We start from the raw sequence: 19,574 nt of genomic DNA, 5'->3' as shown, positions 1-19,574 counted from the left end.
TTCAATCGCTCAGTCGTGTCCGACTGTTTGCCATCCCATGGACTGCAGCATGCCAGGCTTCCCTGTCCATCACCAACTCCCGGAGTTTACTCAGATTCATGGCCATTGAGTCAGTGATGCCATCCAACCATCTCATCCTGTGTCATCCCCTTCTCCTCCCGCCTTCAATCTTTCCCAGCATCAGGGTGTTTTCCAACGAGTCAGTTCTTTGCATTGGGTGGCCAAAGTATTGGAGTTTCAGCATCAGCATCAGTCAATGAATATTCAGGACTGACTTCCTTTAGGACTGACTGGTTAGATCTCCTTCCAGTCCAAGAGACTCTGAAGAGTCTCCTCCAACACCACAGTTCAAAAGCATCAATTCTTCAGCGCTCAGCTTTCTTTATAGTCCAACTCTCACATCCATACACGACTACTGGAAAAACCATAGCTTTGACTAGATGGACCTTTGTTGGCAAAGTAATGTCTCTGATTTTTAACATGCTGTCTAGGTTGGTCATAGCTTTTCTTCCATGGAGCAAGCGTCTTTTAATTTCATGGCTGCAATCACCATCTGCAGTGATTTTGGAGCCCAAGAAAATAAAGTCTGTCACTGTGTCCATTGTTTCCCCATCTATTTGCCATGAAGTGATGGGACCAGATGCCATGAGCTTAGTTTCCTGTATGTTGAGTTTTAAGCCAGCTTTTTCTTTCTCCTCTTTCACTTCTACCAAGAGGCTCTTTAGTTCTTCCTCACTCTCCGCCATAAAGGTGGTGTCATCTGCATATCTGAGGTTATTGAGATTTCTCCTGGCAATCTTGATTCCAGCTTGTACTTCATCCAGCCTGGCATTTCTCATGATGTATTCTGCATAGAAGTTAAATAAGCAGGGTGACAATATAGAGCCTTGACATGCTCCTTTCCTGCTTTGGAACCAGTCTATTGTTCCACGTACAGTTCTAACTGTTGCTTCTTGACCTTGACCTTCTTGATATATGCATTAGTGTACGACATTTATTTTTCTCTTTCTACTTACTTCACTCTGATAGGCTCTAGTTTCATCCACCTCATTAGAACGGACTCAAATGCATTCCTTTTATGGCTGAGTAATATTCCATTGTGTATATGTACCACAACTTCTTTATCCATTCATCTGTCAATGGACATCTAGGTTGCTTCCATGTTCTAGCTATTGTAAATAGTGCTGCAATGAACAGTGGAGTACATGTGTCTTTTTCAATTTTGGTTTCCTCAGGGTATATGCCTCTGAGTGGGATTGCTTGGTCATACGGTGGTTTTATTCCTGGTTTTTTAAGTAATCTCCATACCATCTTCCATAGTGGCTGTATCAATTTACATTCCCACCAACAGCACAGGAGGGTTCCTTTTTCTCCACGTTTATTGTTTGTAGACTTTTTGATGAGGGCCATTCTGACTAGTGTGAGGTGATATCTCATTGTAGTTTTGACTTGCATTTCTCTAATACTAAGTGATGTTGAGCATCTTCTCATGTACTTGTTAGCCATCTGTATGTCTTTGGAGAAATGTCTGTTTAGGTCTTCTCCCCACTTTTTGATTGGGTTGTTTGTTTTTCTGGTATTGAGTTGTATGAGCTGCTTATATATTTTGCAAATTAATCCTCTGTCAGTTGTTTCATTTGCTATTATTTTCTCCCATTCTGAAGGTTGTCTTTTCACCTTGTTTATAGTTTCCTTTGCTGTGCCAAAGCTTTTAAGTTTAATTAGGTCCCATTTGTTTACTCTTGTTTTTATTTCTATTACTCTAGGTGGTGGATCATAGAGGATCTTGCTTTGATTTATGTCATCAAGTGTTCTGCCTGTGTTTTCCTCTAAGAGTTTTATAGTTTCTGGTCTTACATGTATGTCTTTAATCCTTTTTGAGTTTATCTTTGTGTGTGGTGTTAGGAAGTGTTCTAATTTCATTCTGTACATGTAGCTGTCTAGTTTTCCCAGCACCACTTATTGAAGAGGCTATCTTTGCCCCATTGTATATTCTTACCTGCTTTGTCAAAAATAAGGTATGGATAGATGCATGAATTTATTTCTGGATCTTTTTCCATTGGTCTATATTTCTGTTTTTGTGCCAGTACCATGCTGTCTTGATGACTGTAGCTTTGTAGTATTATCTGAAGTCAGGAAGGGTGATTCCTCCAGCTCCATTCTTCTCTCCCAAGACCGCTTTGGCTATTCGGGGTCTTTTGTGTTTCCAAATGAATTGTGAAATTTTTGTTCTAGTTCTGTGAAAAATGCCATTGGTAATTCGATAGGGATCACATTGAATCTGTGTATTGCTTCTGGTAGTATAGTCATTTTCCCAATATTGATTCTTCCTACCCAGGAACATGGAATATCTCTCCACCTGTTTTTTTAATCTTTGATTTCTTTCATCAGTGTCTTATACTTTTCTGTATACAGGATACAGTTCTTTTGTCTCCTTGGGTAGGTTTATTCCTATATATTTTATTCTTTTTGTTGCAATGGTGAATAGGATTCATTCCTTAATTTCTTTTCCTGATTTTTCATTGTTAGTGTATAGGGATGCAAGTGATTTCTGTGTATTGATTTTGTATCCTGCAACATTGCTAAATTCACTGATTATCTCTAGTAATTTTCTGATAGTATCTTTAAGGTTTTCTATGTATAGTATCATGTCATCTGCAAACAGTGAGAGCTTTACTTCTTCTTTTCCAGTCTGGATTCCTTTTATTTCTTTTTCTTCCCTGAATCCTGTAGCTAGGACTTCCAAAACTGTGTTGAATAATAGTGGTGAGAGCATCTTTTAATGTACCTGTTGGCCATCTGGGCTTCCCTGGTGGCTCAGAAGTAAAGAATCTGCCTGCAATGTGAGAGACCTGGGTTTGATCCTTAGGTTGGGAAGATCTGCTGGAGAAGGGAATGGCAGCCCACTCCAGTATTCTTGCCTGGAGAAGTCCATGGACAGAGAAGCCTGACCAGCTACAGTCTGTGGAGTCTGCAAAGAGTCAGACACAAGTGAGTGAGTAACACTGGTCATCTGTGTGTCTTTGGGAAAATTTCTATTCGGATCCTCTGCCCAGTTTTAGTGGCACTATTCACTTTTCTGCTCTTGAGTTGTATGAGGTTTTTACATATTCTATTTCTTCCTTCAGGTGATCTTCCCTACCCAGGGGTCAAACCTGGGTCTCCTGAGTTGCAGGCAGATTCTTTACCATCTGAGCCACCAGGGAAGTTCCCATATTTTTTTTGGATATTAGCCCCTTATCAGATATATGACATGCAAGTATTTTGACCCATTTAATAGTTGCCTTTTCATTTCATTGATGGTTTCCTTTGCTGGGCAGAGGCCTTTTGGTTTAATATAGCCCTGCTTGCTTATTTTTTGCTTTTGTTCCTTTGATTTTGGTGTCAGAACCTCCTGACTTCTTCTGTGACCATGCATAGGAGCATACCAATCACTCTAATTCTGCCTTACCTTAGCAGGGTCAGGAGATTTCCTTAAACATTCTTATAGTCCTCAAATATGTATGTGTGGCCTTTGTGTTGTGGCCCAAAGGATAATTTCTTATAGGGATCTATTTATTTACTTACTCTCTTTCTTTCCTTAATGAATTGTTAAGCCTCAGAAATCACCAGTTACGCAGGGCAGCTTGAGAGACCTGGTATCTCACAGTGGGGCATTTAGTCATCTAGTATCAGGGAGGCAATGAAAAGATGAAGAGAGCATGCTGTTCCTCTAGTACATGCCAGGAAGACTCTCATCTATTGGCTTGGCATAGGCTTCTTACAGCCACCTGATATGCCCTACAGCACCATCACACAGCACAGCACATGGCCTAGTACACTCACTTGCATTGGCTGGAGTCACCTGCAAAAGTTTCTTTTCCTATAAGGCTGTGTATTGTTCATGGACCTAGAAACTGAAAACATTATTCCTGCATCGAGGATGTCTGAATTATCTTACAAGCCAATAAAATGGAGGAATACAACAGATCCAAAAATTGCTTATTTAGTGTTATTCATAAGGCCTTCCAGTTCACCTTTGAAAGCAATTTCCTGTACGTACTGATATAGGGTTGATTTTGAATTAATCGCATGGTGGTAGGAAAGAGACAGAGAAGGCAATGGCACCCCACTCCAGTACTCTTGCCTGGAAAATCCCATGGGCGGATGAGCCTGGTAGGCTGCAGTCCATGGGGTCGCTGAGGGTCGGGCACAACTGAGCGAATTCACTTTCACTTTTCACTTTCCTGCATTGGAGAAGGAAATGGCAACCCACTCCAGTGTTCTTGCCTGGAGAATCCCAGAGACGGGGGAGCCTGGTGGGCTGCCGTCTATGGGGTCCCACAGAGTCGGACACGACTGAAGTGACTTAGCAGCAGCAGCAGGAAAGAGAAGGGGGCAGAGATCGATTCTGATTGCGTATGGGTTGATACTTATTGCTCATAGATGATGAGAACATGCAGTATCTCTGTATTATTTTTCAACTTCCATGTGTTTTGATCATTGTCATGAAGTTTGTGAAATGCAATCTGTTTGGCGAGAAGCTACAAGTTCAGGCTCTGGTGCACATGAAGTGCTCTTTTACCTCATTAGTCTCTGGAGAGCAAGAAAACAAACCTCACAGTGCACAATGTGCATCAGCGAGACGGGGTCAGAGGTGCTCTGGAGATGCAGTTTCATCCTAAACTTTGGGATTTGTTGAAAGATATTGAGAGAAGAATGGGATGGCTATATTTATGAACCATGTTATCTAGGAGAAGGAGGGTGAACTTGGCATTGGTTGGGGTGGGGCTGAAAACCTGGGAATGGGTAGACAGTGACAGGAAACTTGTAGAGAGTCAACAGCAACATAAGTTGTATCTAAACCGAAGCAAGGCTGATGGGGGATGGATTCAAGAAACAACAGGAAGTAGAGTCTTACTAACTGGATGCATGAGGGAGAAGGACACAGCCAGTAAAGAGATGACTCCTGATTTTGGAGTGGATGGTGGTGACACCACACAAGATAGGGAACGAAAAAAGAAAAGAAGGGTATTTTGGGTTTTTAGAAAAGACAAATTCAACTTGGAACAGTTGACTATGAACACTTGAGTGTGCCAAAAGCAGCTAGATCTCTGATGAGAATCTGCTTGGTTACCACTAAGGGTTGGTTCTTGATATTGCAGGGTAATGAACTCATTTTTGCAAGAGTCAAAAATTAAGATATACTCACCAGAGACTGATCTACAAGCTAGAATGCCAATCAGAACTACAGTGGGAACTATAATGGTCAGGGTAAAATACCAACACGAATTAGAAAGCAGAAAGTATTCTTGAGGGAAAGTGATGCCAGAACAGATGTATTTTAACTGGGGACCTCAGAAGCCCCAGGTGAAAAATAATAGTCTGCAGTTCCATAAATCTTCCAGAGGAAAACAATGTGGTTGACTTTGCAGGTTTAAGTCCTCTGTGGCATAAAAGGCTGAGCAAATCCGTATGCTCCATGGAGCACACAGGTGATGGAAAAGCATAGATAGGGATTGGTGGAGGCAGAGGGCAGAACCGAGGGAGGACAGGAATCTAGCGGAGCTCTCAGCCTTCAGTTGCCCTCCCTGCGGCCCCCCTCCCCGCACCCAGAAGGAGAAGCAGTAGTACCAACTGGCTTGCTCCTGTGGCTGTGGGAGGCCAAAGGTTCAGGTACACCAAAGAGACAGCAGGGGGAGGCTGTGAGGGGGTTTCAGCTGTAGTACACCCTGAAAGTCGCAGGGTGGCTTTGTCTTTCCCAAATCCAGGGAAGGTTGATGAACAAAATCCCCTCCATTTCCTGTGTTCTTTTTTCTTCCTTTGGATCTCGGCTACCCACTCTGTGCAGCTGAGGGCAAGCAGATGAGAACTGGGTGAAGGAGCTACAGATGAGGCGGAAGGAGTGAGTTGTTTCCGGATGGTGCGCAGTGGAGGTGCCCAGGCAGCCGGGTTCACACAGAAGCTGCCACCTACCGAACCCGTCCCAGGACGAGCCAGGCCCTTACCCATGCTCGCGGCCGCACTGGACCCACGACAGTCGCCAGGTGGGTGCTACCCACGCCAATCTGACCAGTCACGAAGCTGCGGCTCAGAAAGGCCGAGTGGCCTGCCCTGGTTAAGTGGTAGAGCTGCTGTGTCTAAATAGAGTTTATGCCCTTGACCCTGACGCGGTGCTGCGTTTTGACGTCCTGAGACTAAGCAGCTCTTCTGACCAGATCAGAATCAAGCTGATCACTAACGAAGAAGGGTGGGTGCTCATGGATAGACCGCTTCTGCGTGTCAGCCACTGTGCTCAGTGTCCACTGATTGATGTGATGTGAATTGCCAACACAACACCCCCAGGTTTTCTGATATAATTCAAAGAATCCACCAGTAGATGGCGCAGCTCCACTGGGTTTTCGAGTTATAGGAGGCTCTGCACCCTCACGTGGACATATATTCCTCCCACGCCCTTCGTGTGTCCCAAGGCCTCTCCTCTCTTTCTTATCTTGCCCTTATCAAAACTGGCTGTGCACGGATGACTGTCCCTGTCGCTGAAGGCCTTGGCAACACAACACCTTTAGGGCTTTCTGATGTAGTTCAAGGGATCAACCAGCAGGTGGCGCTGCTCCACTCAGAACTCGGAAGAATGTAATCGGTTCCTAGGTTATTTATTTTGGCTGTGCTGGGTCTTTTGTCTGGCTACAGCGAGCCGGGGCTACTCTTGGTTTCAGTACGTGGGCTTTTCATTGCCGTGACTTCTCTTGTTTCGAAGCACAGGCTCTAGGACCAGAAGGCTTCAACAGTTGTGGCTACCTGGCTTCGTTGCTCTGTGGCAAGTGGGATCTTCCTGGACCAGAGATGGAAGCCTTGTGCAGTGAACTGGCAGGATAATTCTCAACCACTGAACCATCAAGGGAGCACTGGAAGGTGAAATCTTAACTGCTGGGTAACCAAGGAAGTCTCACAAGTCATGGATTTAGATGCAAGGACATATGACAGGGGCTTGGTTGCAGAAACAAGACATGAACTTGTCCCCTGGGACCAGAGGGGAATCTGCCACAGGGTGCAACTGATCAGAATCGTGCAGAAAAGCCTGAGCTGAAAGTCAGGAAACCTGGATGCTAATCTTGGCTCTGCCACCCATTAGTTTTGTGGTTTTGGGTACGTCACTGTACGTCCTTTTTCAGTTCATTTAAAATACAGTTTACTTATGTCAACCTCTCGACTCTCAAGATATCAGGGAGTAGTGCTTTCAAACTCTAATCACCAGTTATTATGAAAGTGTAAGTCCTAATTCAATAGGCCTGTGGTGGAGGCCTCAGAGTGACAAGTTCCCAGGTGATACTGATGCAGCTGGTCCCTGGACCACACTTTGAGTAGCAGGCAAGCGTCCACTACAGAAGTGGCTCAAGGGCGCTCACTGCTGGTGTGGAGGCCAGAGGCAGGACTCTAGTCACCAGCCCCTCCCCAGCTTCAGCAAGAGCAGCTTGTCTTTTGATGTCCTGAGACTGAGCAGCTCTTCTGACCAGCTCTGAATCGAGCTGATCACTAACAAAGATGGGGTCTTGTGTACAGACCACTTCCACGAGTCAGTCACCGTGCTCAGTGTTCAGTGATTGATGTGTATTGGTTTACATGTTCCTCAGAGAACCACGGAATTACTCACCGTCTCGCAGATGAAGTGAACGACAGAGAATCTGAATGTGCTCAGTCGCTCAGTCCTGTCTTACCCTTTATGACCCCCCATGGACCATAGCCCGCCAGGCTCCTCTGTCCTTGAAATTCTCCAGGCAAGAATGCTGAAGTGGGTAGCCATTCCCTCCTCCAGGGGATTTTCCTGACCCAGGGATCGAACCTGCCTCTCAAGCGGGTTTCAAGCAGATTCTTTACCACTCAGCCACCAGGGAAGCCCAGAGAGTCTGAAGGACCTGGCCAAAGTGACTCCGCTCAAGAGTCTGGGTTCGAACCCAGCTAGTTTCCCCTCCCAAGTCTGCTCCAAGCACCACGTGCCTGGTGTATAAGAGGTAATGACAATTTCCAGTACTGCTGGTGTTCTGAAAAGTCCCTGGTGACTTAAGGGGGTACCCTGCATCCCAGATGTATTTGCAAATCTTGTGGTGTGCATAGAAATCTGAAGCACATAGTCAGTTCATAGATTCTTATTTGCTCAAGATCTTGTACCTCCTATAACTTGAAAACCTGTATATCTCGTCCTCACGGTTTGTTCATTACAGAAAGCAAATTCTGCCAAAACTTGGTGAAGGCTCCATGCTCCAGTCCAAGGCTGGCCAGTGCTGGTGGATCCCTTGAACTATATCAGAAAACCCTGTGGGTATTGGGTGACCAAGAACTTCATTGACAGAAGCAGTCATGCATATACAGTCAGCTTTGTTTTTTAAATTGTAGTACAGCTGATATACAATATTATGTTAGTTTTAGGAGCACAGCAAAGTGATTCGGTTTTATATACGTATATTCTTTTTAAAATTTTTCTGAGTTATTAGAAAATAGTGAACATCGTTGCCTATGCTTTACAGTAAATCCTTGTTTATTTTATATATAGTAGTGTGTATATGGGAGAAGGCGATGGCAGCCCACTCCAGTACTCTTGCCTGGAAAATCCCATGGACGGAGGAGCCTAGTAGGCTGCAGTCCATGGGGTCACGAAGAGTCGGACACGACTGAGCGACTTCACTTTCATTTTTCACTTTCATGCATTGGAGAAGGAAATGGCAACCCACTCCAGTGTTCTTGCCTGGAGAATCCCAGGGACAGGTGAGCCTGGTGGGCTGCCATCTATGGGGTCGCACAGAGTCAGACACGACTGAAGCGACTTAGCAGCAGCAGCAGTGTGTATACCTTAATACCATACCCCTAATTTATCAAGGGTTTAATTTCCAAAATATACAGACAAATCAGGAAACTCAATATAAGAAAATGAAAAAAATGGGCAGAAAAGCTAAACAGACATTTCTAGAAAAAAGACATAGATGCCAGGGGGATGAGAAGAGAGGTCTTGGGGCGCAGAAAGGGAGTGGGAGGAATGGGTGTCAAGATGAGGTTGCAGAGCCTCTGCTTTAGCCATGACTGGGATTCCCAGGGTGACAGAGACTGGCTTTCTGTTAAATTTGACCTTGCAGAAAGGGCGCCCGGCAAGGCAAGGTCAAACTGCAGTATTTCGCAGGTGGCATGTACATGGAGATTTGCCATCATCATGAAGTCATAGAAAATGAGAAAACAGAAACATAGAGAAAATAGTCTACTGGTCTCAAACTATCAAAAACAACTGAGAAGTTGCTTCCCTGGGGCCTGCACTACTGTGCCTGTAGGCCAGGAAACGGGTGCAGCGAGGCACGGTGCCATGCCCACATGCCCAGAGCTGGTGATCTGTGGAGCTGGAACCCACCCGGCCTTTCATTCCTGGGCTAGGGCTCTGCCCTCTGTACTCCTGAGTGCAAAACCCTGTTGTAGAGAGAGGTAGGAAAAGCAGGATGGAGAACATTCCACGGGGTCTGGGTTAAGGATGTGCACAACATCTGAATAAAAAATGCTTTAAAAAGTGCTCCGATCTGCCGTGGTATTCACCTGGAAACAACTTTCGATAAGACTTTCCAGAACAATTGCCTCGAGAACATCGATGGAATTACCTTCCAGTTGTGTCTGGGGCATTCATTGGAATTCCTGCCACATGTGTCCTGACATTTCTTTTTAATCTACACCATGTAAAAATGCAATCTTTGGCTGCCAGTCTCTGGGAACTGGGAAAGTCATCTATGGCTCTGCTGGTCCGGGTGGCCAGGCTGCTCTGAGTTAACCTTGGACCTGGAGCTGGCCGTAGCAACGACACCCCAGATTACTGCCTGGGTACACGAGGGGTCGCATTCCTCCTGACTGAACCCTCCCATGAGCCCTGCTATTGTGCTCCTATTATGCTCTCACATGGTCTGTGTGGGCTCCTCTGTCTGGTCCATGGGTTCAGTGCTCAGGGCCTACTTTGGGGTCGGGCATGGAGAGGAGCCCAGGAAATATGTCTTGCCAAATGAGCGGCTGAGGGTCTCTGAAGAATCGCCTTCCCTGAGGCCCTCTGGGTGCCACTGTGACCCCATTATCAGGGTGAATGTTAATGAGCTACAGGGGATGTGTGGCATAAATTGGGGTGTGGGAGGCAGGGGAAGGAGGGATTCCTGAGGAGACCTCGGATTTCTGGGTAAGGGGTGTTGTGGGTGGATGAGTATGGCGGTTGCTGCAGATGGACCCTGTGGTGGCCACAGAGAGGGAGGGCTGTCATGGCAGCCACTGAGGGAAGCCTCGAGAAAGGCTTGGTGACCAGGCAAGGGAGAAGCTGGCCTGAGGTAGCCTTGGGGACTGCTCTGCATAAGAGGCAGAGGCTCCCAGGTTCAGCCTGGTTCCCAGTGCTGAGGTAGAACACAGCCTCAAGATAATCAGGGGCTTCTGCCACTGTCAGTGGGGCAGTGGGGAGTGAGATTGTCTCTGAGTGCACAGGGTTGGGGGGGATACCCAGTGCCTTGGTGGGGAGCTGTGGCCCACGGAGGCCTACTGTTTGTGGAGGTTGGGAAAGTCGGTCATAGGCCCCAGGAGGCGCTCTGGCCAGAGGGGAAGCCCCACTGTGCTGGCTTTCATGGGTAGGCACTGTCTGGGCGTCTTCCTCCTGCCTGGTTGGGTGTGGGGGGCAGCAGAAGGGCTGGAATGGGCCTCCCTGGAGGGGCTGGGCAAGTGGGTGCAGGGAGCTGAGAGCTGGACGGGGTGCAGGGTGCAGGCTCAGAAGCAGCCTCAGGCCCAGGAAAATCATGGGTGCCAAGAAGGAGACCCAGAGGCAGCGAGAACACTGGACCAGAAGCCACAGGCTGTGCCTGGGCCCAGATGCTGAGTCAGCCCTTAGCTCAGGGTGGTGGAAGTGAAGGAGCAGAGCAGGAGGTGGCAGGAAAGACACAGCAGGAGAGGTCTGGCTGAGACCAGAGGCTGAGGCTAAGGAGGGAGAGCAGACAATCATCTCTTGGGGGCGCCGAGGGTGCCCAGATAAGGGCTGGGGAGGCTGTGTGCTCTTCCTCCCTGCCTGGGTAGGTGAGTGCAGGTGTGGAGGTGGGGCCTGAGCTGGATCCTGGTCTAAGGGTGGGCAGAGTCAGGAGGCAGACAGGGAGGATGGGGAGCAGAGAATGAGTCCCTCCAGTGGGGTGACAGGACCCTCAGGGAATGTCAGGGCCAGGCCTTAAGATCTGCCAGTAGCTCAGAGCCTTGGTCCTGTCGTGGGACTCTGCTTAAGCACAGGTCTCAGCCACCCCACGACCTGACGTTTCTGTTTCTGTGCGCAGAAGAGGGCCCTACCTTCCTTCCTCTGAGGTGGGTGCTGTGCTTCTCTGCAGGCCTCCCTCCCCCAGCCTCTGAACACCACCCCCCTTCCCTCTGCAGCAGTCTCGGAGTCCCCACCCCGGGCCCTGTGATGGGACAGCTTGAGTCTAAGGTGGAGGGAAGGGAAGCTGGTCTCTGGTCCCCAACGTTGATCTTCAAAACTGGGCACCGACCTGGCTGCCAGGGAAGCGATGGGTCCCTGCCACCTGCTGCTGCAGAGGGGCCTCCGGGTGACACAAAATGATCTGCAGACGACCCATTTCACCTCACCTACCCCAGCCCATCCTTGGGGTTCAACTGAATTAAGTGCTTTCTAACACCAGGCTTTAAAATAAAGAAAACGCTTAGCTGTCTGGTTATTCAAATAGTTTGTGAATGGGACAAACTGGGACACTCGCTACATCTTAGGCCAGGCCTGTGCTGCTGACTTCTCATCATGGGAGCAGCGCTCCAAGTCAAGTCCTGTCTCAGAGCATCTTCTGAACAGGCCACCATCCCTGCCATGACCCTACCCACTTATAGCCCTCAGGATGCTCCCCTACCCCAGCTTCTGGCCACCAGAGTAGGGTGAGCTCACCCCCAGCCCCCCTCCTCCAAGGGGGCACCACACCAGAAACAAGAGGCCTCCAGTTTTCATTTTATTCAATTCAAAGAATATTTTTTATTAACTTAGACAGACACAAGATGTGACAACACTGGAAACAAGAACATTTCTCTGACCAGACTGCGCTGACTGGTGCAGAGTTCATCACACACAGAAAAGGAACAGTGGTCTTATTCAAGTCAGTGATTGTGTGTAAGCTCCACTGCCTGAAAACCAGACTGCAAATAAAGTGCAAAGAGAGCAGCAGGGGCCCAGTCGGGAGATGAGGAAGAGACGGGAGAGCAGAAGCAGTGAACGACTCGAGATCAAAACGGTAAGAAGAGCAGTGGCAGGAACACGTGCTGAGGACGTATCCCCGCCCCTCCCACGGCCAACATCTTTGGGGGCGGACAGCCCCAGCCAGAGCCCCACAAGGAGCGGGGATTCTCTGAAGGTGACGAGGGGTCTCTGAGCCCGGGGCCCCTGAATCTCCAACATACTTTATCCACTTTGGGAAACAGCCTCCCAGGGCCCAGGCAGCTCCAACAGAGCCACGAGCCCGGGAAGGACAGGGAGCCCGTCCTGCACTGCACACCAGCTAAACAGCTCTGCACCCTCTGCAGCGCATAGTCACTTGTGTGTACACAAGCAATCACAAACTTGTGCACAGACATACACCCATTCACAAAAGCACGCTGACACATGTATTCACACACACACACAGTCACATCCGCACATTCACACACAAACATCTGTGCATTCATGCATCTGTACTCATACCCACACACTCATCCACACACCCCCTCACACACTCACACACTCAAGCCCTCGTGCATGTGCATACATACTCGCACATACATGCCCACACACATCCCACACTCACACATGCACTCAACATGTGCGCTCACACACCCATTCACACACAGGCACACACATATTAAGTAAAGACACTCCCTAGTGCCCTCCCCAGGTCCTCTCAGGCTGGCCCAGGAAGAGGCTGCGGCTGGGGATCCAGTCACCCAGAGGGTGAGATCCAAACTTGAAAAGGGCACATTTACGCATCAGCCCCAAGGAGGCCCCTGGTCCTCTGCTCCTCTCCTCCCCTGCAGCCCATGTCACAGTCTCTCAGAACTCCAGGGATGCAGTCCAAAGGCTGGCAGTCTCCCGGAAGTGGTCCTGGAGGGACACAGTTGGGGTGGAGGAGGGGCCACCAGGACCAGGGGTTTCCAGGCAACTTGGCACAAGGGAGGAAGCCATCAGCGCCCTTCCATCTCTGGGAATCTGCGGGGGGCATGTGGTAGCCTGGGTGCAGCCTCAGGCTTCGGGGTGAGGCAGGCAGAGCTCTTCAGCCGGGCCCTGGGTGGCTGAGAAGGGCACATGGTGTGAGGCTCAGCCCCTCTGTCCCAGGGGCAACCAGGCTGCTGTGGTTCTTAGTCCCAGCAACTGAGGACCAGGACCGCAAGCAATCAGTGAGGGGGCAGATGTGGATATGGGATGTGGGTGAGGGCCAGGGCCTCTCCCAGCTCCCCTCAGTGCCGCTCCTGGTGCACCAGTCAGCAGCACAGCCAGGACCGCTGCAGGCCCATCCAGAGCAGATGCTCCTGTGTGATCCTAGCAGGAGGGGCAGCCTGGAGACAGAGACATGGGGTCATGCGTGGGTCTCAGCTCCACCCCACCCACTTGTATCCCTTCCCTCCTATTACACTCGGCCCCAGGAGCCAGCCGACACCCCCACCCAAACTGAGAGGCCTGTGGCACTCAACACCAAGGAACCCCTGGTTAAGCCTTGGGTGGGGCTTCGGTTGGGGTGGGGAGGTCTGTGTGTAAGGACCTTGCTCCCCAGGGGGTTCTGGGACTCATCTCTCCTGTGACCATCTCAGCTTAGACTGTCCCCTGGTTCTTCCCAGTGACTTGCCATACACCTCACCTTCCCTGCCACCGGCCTTTCTCTCTAGGTCCCTTGGGAGCCTGTGCTCCCTTCCCCCATCCCACTGTGCCAGGTCTCCCAGAGACTGGGGGGCAGGTGGGGAATGCAGGCTGGGAGGCAGGTTCAGCTCCCCCACTTCTGATCTATGTGACAAGGGCAAATGTCTCCCTTCCCAGAGCCCGGCAGGTGGGGAGAACAGAGCTCTGCCAGAGTGTCTCTAGCTCTGTACTTCCTTCCCTATGCCAGAACCTGACCACTAGGTCACTCCCCCCACCTCAGGCTCTCTGCCTGGAAAGCCCTTCCTCTCCTGGAGGGGAGTGGTCAGGCCCTTCTCTTGGCTGCTCCCCAGGCAGCTCTAGGGTCAGGGGTGCCCCAGGCAGGGATTTGACTCTCTGGACAAGACCGCAGAAGGGGTGGTTCACCTTCTATAACACCAGTTCCTGCAAGAAAAACATGGGGACTTGAGAGTTGCCTCCTCACCCAGAGATGTCCCCGTCTCCCCAGTTGTCGCCTACCCTACAAGCCTCTTCTCCAACTGCTCTCCCACCCCGGCCTGACAGCTGCCCTCCACTCAAGGAGACTCCCACTTTCCCAAATCCTTTGGGGCACAGGGGCTGCTGGAGGCTCTCCAGGACTGGAGCAGCGCATTCTGTGGCACCAGGAGGCCATGGTAGGAGGTGGAGGGAGCGTGGCTGAGATGGGGCAGGACTGGGAGGAACACGTCTTTCCCACTCTTCCCTGTCCCCTGATGCAAAGCTTTGGAGGGTGGAGAGGAGCAAGAGAGACAGCAGGAGCAGGCAGAGAGCAGTCCCACAGACCCGCCAGGAGGAAGTCTTGTGAAGGGCTGAGAAAGAGACAGACCTGGGCTTGGGCCAAGAACACAACCATCCGTCCAGGCTGCCTCTCGAGGGGTGGAGGACAAGGGGGCCAGCATCCGCTCTCTTCTAGGGCTTTCTCAGGGCCTCTCCAGGGCCATTTCCCTCCATTCCCCCGTGTTCAGGTGACACTACCGGGGCCGTGGGCAGAGGTGATGCCCAGGAAGCCGCCTCTCATCCCCAAGTTGGAAATATGACAAGGTTGTCCAGAGGGCCTGTGTGCACCCTGCCTTGCCTGCTCTTGGCTTGGCAGCTTTCCAGGCTGGCTTCCACGGGTCCCTTCCTCCCCCAAGCCCCCCAGGGGCTGGATATGTAGATGCCATGGCAACAGCCTCCCTCCAGCCTGCAAGTCCAATCTCTGGCCTCCTACCTTTTCGGTCAGGGTCAGTCATTCATGTTTCTAATGAAGAATTTCTTCCTTCTGCTCCCCCCTTCGGCCAAAGTGAGGCAATAGGTCGGCTGCATTCAGATAATTTTCCCGAGTTCGACGGAAAGGGCCCTTTTTGCTAGTTTTCTGTGCAGTTTGTCACCAGCCGCGACGTGGCTGGCCGGAGCCGAGGCTCGGTGGCTGCGTCTTCCGCGGAGGTCTAGGGCTTAGGGGCCTGGGCCGCCCCTTCCCCGGCACGTCCCGGCGGCCCCCGGCCCCGTGATCCTTTATGCCGATGCTCCTGCCGTCGCTCCCGGACGGAGGTGGTAGTGGGCGTTCACTCGATCCTCACTTGCAGGCGCACGTTGAGCATCACCGAGGCCACGATGTAGAAATAGGGGAAGTTCATGCGCAGACGCCAGGCCAGGTCGAAGAAGGTGATCAACGTGCGCGTGAGCCCCTTGCAGAAGGCGCCGTAGGAGCCGCGTATCGCGGCTGAGCGTGCCAGCCGCACTGCCACGCCCGACAGGGCCGCTGCTGCCGCCGCCGCAGACAGAGCCCCCGACGCCGCCATGGGCCCGGGCCGGCGCTGGCCCCGCGTACCGACCACAGCACGAGCTGGCGGGCAGGTGGACCCGATGCCTGGAGCTCCCGGCATACAGCAGTCTAGTCTCACCCCGCCCCTCCTCGCCGCGCCCTACCGTCGGTCTCCCCTCGGGGGGTGGTCTCCCACTGCCGCCTCTGCCACATCCAAGGCCAGGCCTGAGCTGTCCAGGGACAGCTCCGCCCCCTTGCCTGCACGCACATTGGCGACAGCCGGCACAGTTCCACCCCTAACATGGCCCCGCCCCTTGCCGGGTACCACAGAGCTGCTGCCAGCGACTCTGCCCCACCCCCCGGGATCCGCCCCTCCGACAAGCCCCGCCTCCTCCTGGACTCCCAAAAAGAGAGCCGGAGGGCCTGAATGGTTTGGAAGGCGCTGCCCTCCAGGGATCCTTTTGCAGAAAGCGCTATTCTGCAAGCAAAGCCCACCCGGAGCGCTCTGCCCCTTTACACCGTCCCCTTCCCTGTCTCCGCAGAAAACAGGGGCAGTCAACCCACTGTGTATTTATGTGCGTGTGTGTGTTGGTCGCTCATTTATGTCCGAATCTTTGCGACCCCTTGGAGTATATAGACCGCCACGGTCCTCTGTCCAAGGAATTCTCCAGGCAAGAATACTGCAGTGGGTAGCCATTTCCTTCTCCAGGGGATCTTCCCGACCCTGGGATGGAACCCAGGTCTCCTGCTTTGCAGGTGGACTCTTTACATTCTGAGCTACCAGGGAAGCCCCAACTTTTCTTTAATTCATAATTCCCCCCCCCGCCCCCCGGTAACTCTGCACTATAGAGTTTCACCAAATCCACACACACATTTTTTTCCCTTTCTGGTATATTTGCTTGATGCTGTGTATTTCTCTATTCTTGAATTGCCCCATTGTCCTTATCTTTTACCTGTTGGGGAGCAAAGACTTTCCCTCTACTCTCTTAGCTATATACACTTCATAGGTCAATGACAAAAAACCGACAACATGCAGATTAACAGAAAATGTATATACACTTCTTAATTTTTAATATTATTTCAGCATGGGCATCATAAGAAAAAAACACCCAGAAAGACAGTGAGATTTGAGATCTTGTAATGCCACTTTGCCAGGGATAGCAGAGGGAGGATGTAGGCAGTCTAGGAGACAGTAAATGATTTATAGAAAAATGAATGACTCCTTAGAAGCATAGATGGGAGATTTGATAGTTTGAGACAGAGTTGTCTGGGTTTGGTGTTGACTTCTAGTTCTCCTTAACTTCCCTGGTGGCTCAGACAGTAAAGGGTCTGCTTACAATGCAGGAGACCCGGGTTCAATCCCTGGGTCAGGAAGATCTCCTGGAGAAGGAAATGGCAACCCACTCCGATATTCTTGCCTGGAGAATCCCATGGATGGAGAAGCCTGGAAGGCTACAGTCCGTGGGGTCACAAAGAGTCGGGCACGACTGAGGGACTTCTAGTTCTCCTGTGGTAAGACTCAATATTTCCTGGTTGTTGAAACTTCCAAGGAGGGGGTTTATGACAATTGAGTTCCTTTTAGAAGATCTGTCTTTAGGCAAATAAGGGGATTTAAGAAAAATTTGTTTTTTCAGATACTGCTATTGCTGCTAAGTTGCTTCAGTTGTGTCCGACTCTGTGCGACCCCATAGATGGCAGCCCATCAGGCTCCCCCGTCCCTGGGATTCTCCAGGCAAGAACACTGGAGTGGGTTGCCATTTCCCTCTCCAATGCATGAAAGTGAAAAGTGAAAGTGAAGTCACTCAGTTGTGTCTGACTCTTAGCGACCCCATGGACTGCAGCCTACCAGGCTCCTCCGTCCATGGGATTTTCCAGGCAAGAGTACTGGAGTGGGGTGCCATCACCTTCTCCTTTTTCAGATGACTTCAGCTAAAAATAATCAGTGTAACCGAAGTGGCATATTTTGAGGTGGCACATACTAAACTTCTTCATACCTCATAGTGATTTCTAAACACTTGTCTTAATCCTTTGTTTGCCCTGGATACTGCACAGAAATCACTCAGGTTTTCATTTGCCCTCATACATGGCATTTCTTACTGGTGTGTTTAAAAGCCCCTTTGTAGCTTCATTTCATCTTTATTCTAAACCAAGTCCAACCCAAACTTGACCATGTTTTCAAGACTATTTAGAGAAGTAGAAAAATCCTCACGTCTCCTTTTAGTCATAACTTTTTAAAACCTGTCTGCAAGAGGTAGAGTCACCACGACTCCATCCCAGTTTCACAAGGAGGGCTGATCTGAGTATTAAGGCTTTCTCAAAATGCCTGTTCAGCACACTTGAACATCTCTATGGCATCCATGTGACTTCTTAAGAAACCCAACAGATTTATATACACTTATTAGACAATTGTCCTACCTACATGGTCAAGGGAAAAAAGGCAAACTTGAAGCATCAAGGACACTAAAAGAAGTGGTATGGACCCCGATTAATCTGTGGTTCAGTTTACCACCCAGAAACGTATACCCAAATTCTATATTTGTGAATACATCCTTCAGAAGTGAAGGAGAGAGACTTCCCTGGCGGTCCAGTGGTTAAGAATCTGCCTTTAAATGCAGGGAACGTAGGTTCGATCCTTGGTCAGGGAACTAAGATCCCACATGCCTCAGAACAATGAGCCCATGTGCCATAACTAGAGAGACTGTGTCCTGCAAAAAATCCCACATGATGCAACAAAGATCCTGCATGCTGCAACTAAGACCCAACACAGCCAAATAAATAAATAAAGTTAAAAGCAATGCTACTGTAAGTTTAGAGAGTTGTTTCTGTAAACATTAGTAAAATATTTACTGGCAAAAGACCTTTTGTAGCTTTAAAACATCATTTTACTACAGACTGCATTTCACTTACACTGAGGAGTTAATGTCACCAATATCACAGAAACTCCAAGTTATCGGGTGATTTTACTTGCAAGTTATTGCCATAGCCTGAGCCCTAAGGGCAGATCACAAAATCAGGATGAGGAAGGGTTAAGGACTGAACCACGTTATCTTCTGAGAAATACCTCTCTGTTTACAGCCAGCTGTATAACATTAACACTATCAGGAGTAGGGATGAATTCTGTTGAGTAAGGGACAGGTGGGAAAGTAAAATATTCTGATTTGGTTGGACTCACCTTGGTTATGAAACGTATCCTCCTTATAGGTCATCTGGAATTGCCCAGAACATTACCTTTCTTTCATTCAATTATTCTTTAATGCTAGGAATTGTTCTAGGTGCTAGGAATTGTTCTAGGTGCTAGAAACGTAGCAGAGAACAATGCCAAAGGAATCCTTGCCCTCAAGAAATGGACATTCTTTTTTATGCTGGCAAGTGTAGTCATGGAGATGTTGATTTTTCTGTAGCAGTTTCTCAGTGACCAACCATTAGCTTCCTGGGAGCTGAGAGAGAGGCAGGTATGGTGGTGGTGGCAAGCGACAGCTTCCAGATCCTGAGATGAAAGTTCCAATGAACAAATTCAGCGGATTCCCCTCCCCACCTTCCTGACTGGCAGAGCAGGCAGCTTCCAAGATGGGCAGGTTTGGAGATGTGACTCTGAGAGTTGCTCCTGAAGGACCAGTCAAGAGTCACATCTCCAGGCCTCCCAGCAGTTTTCCCTGGAAGCCTATGCAATCACAACAGAATACGATGTAAATATGCAGCACACAACCCAAGGATCTTCACGTGACAGCCCTGAGACTAACCCTATTTTCTGGAAGCTCCGCATTTTATGGAATCCTGAACATTAAAAAGTGTAAGAATAAAATTTAAAAAGAAGCTGATATTTGAGTTGAGGGAGACTGGCAGTACATTTGTAAATAAATCAGTAAATAAGATTTTGCAGCTAGTGACCAGGAATATCAAGAGAATAGAGCAGTATTTGAATATGTGATAGGATATTTCATGGTAGAAGGAGGA

At 49.5% G+C, this 19,574-nt stretch overlaps 1 protein-coding gene across 2 annotated transcripts in view; it reads right to left on the bottom strand.

The window, feature by feature from the left end:
* LOC133242322 (small integral membrane protein 10-like protein 2A) overlaps positions 1–15,986 on the bottom strand; it is a 37,045-nt gene extending 21,059 nt beyond the window's left edge. Inside the window, exons 1-2 of one of the 2 annotated variants that reach the window (XM_061408416.1) lie at positions 15,087–15,986; positions 11,957–13,542 (exon numbers count right to left, since the gene is read on the bottom strand). In XM_061408416.1, the coding sequence (XP_061264400.1) occupies positions 15,421–15,741 (321 nt within the window). In that variant the 5' untranslated portion in view covers positions 15,742–15,986 and the 3' untranslated portion in view covers positions 11,957–13,542; positions 15,087–15,420. Of the gene's footprint in view, positions 1–11,956; positions 13,543–15,086 lie in introns of those variants that run through there. The other variant, XM_061408415.1, reaches the window with a different exon arrangement.
* Positions 15,987–19,574: the final 3,588 nt, after the last annotated feature.

This window comes from Bos javanicus, chromosome X (assembly GCF_032452875.1).
Source record: "Bos javanicus breed banteng chromosome X, ARS-OSU_banteng_1.0, whole genome shotgun sequence".
NCBI lineage: Eukaryota > Metazoa > Chordata > Mammalia > Artiodactyla > Bovidae > Bos > Bos javanicus.
The sequence above is the reverse complement of the archived record's forward strand: the minus strand, read 5'-3'. Positions and strand labels throughout refer to the sequence as shown.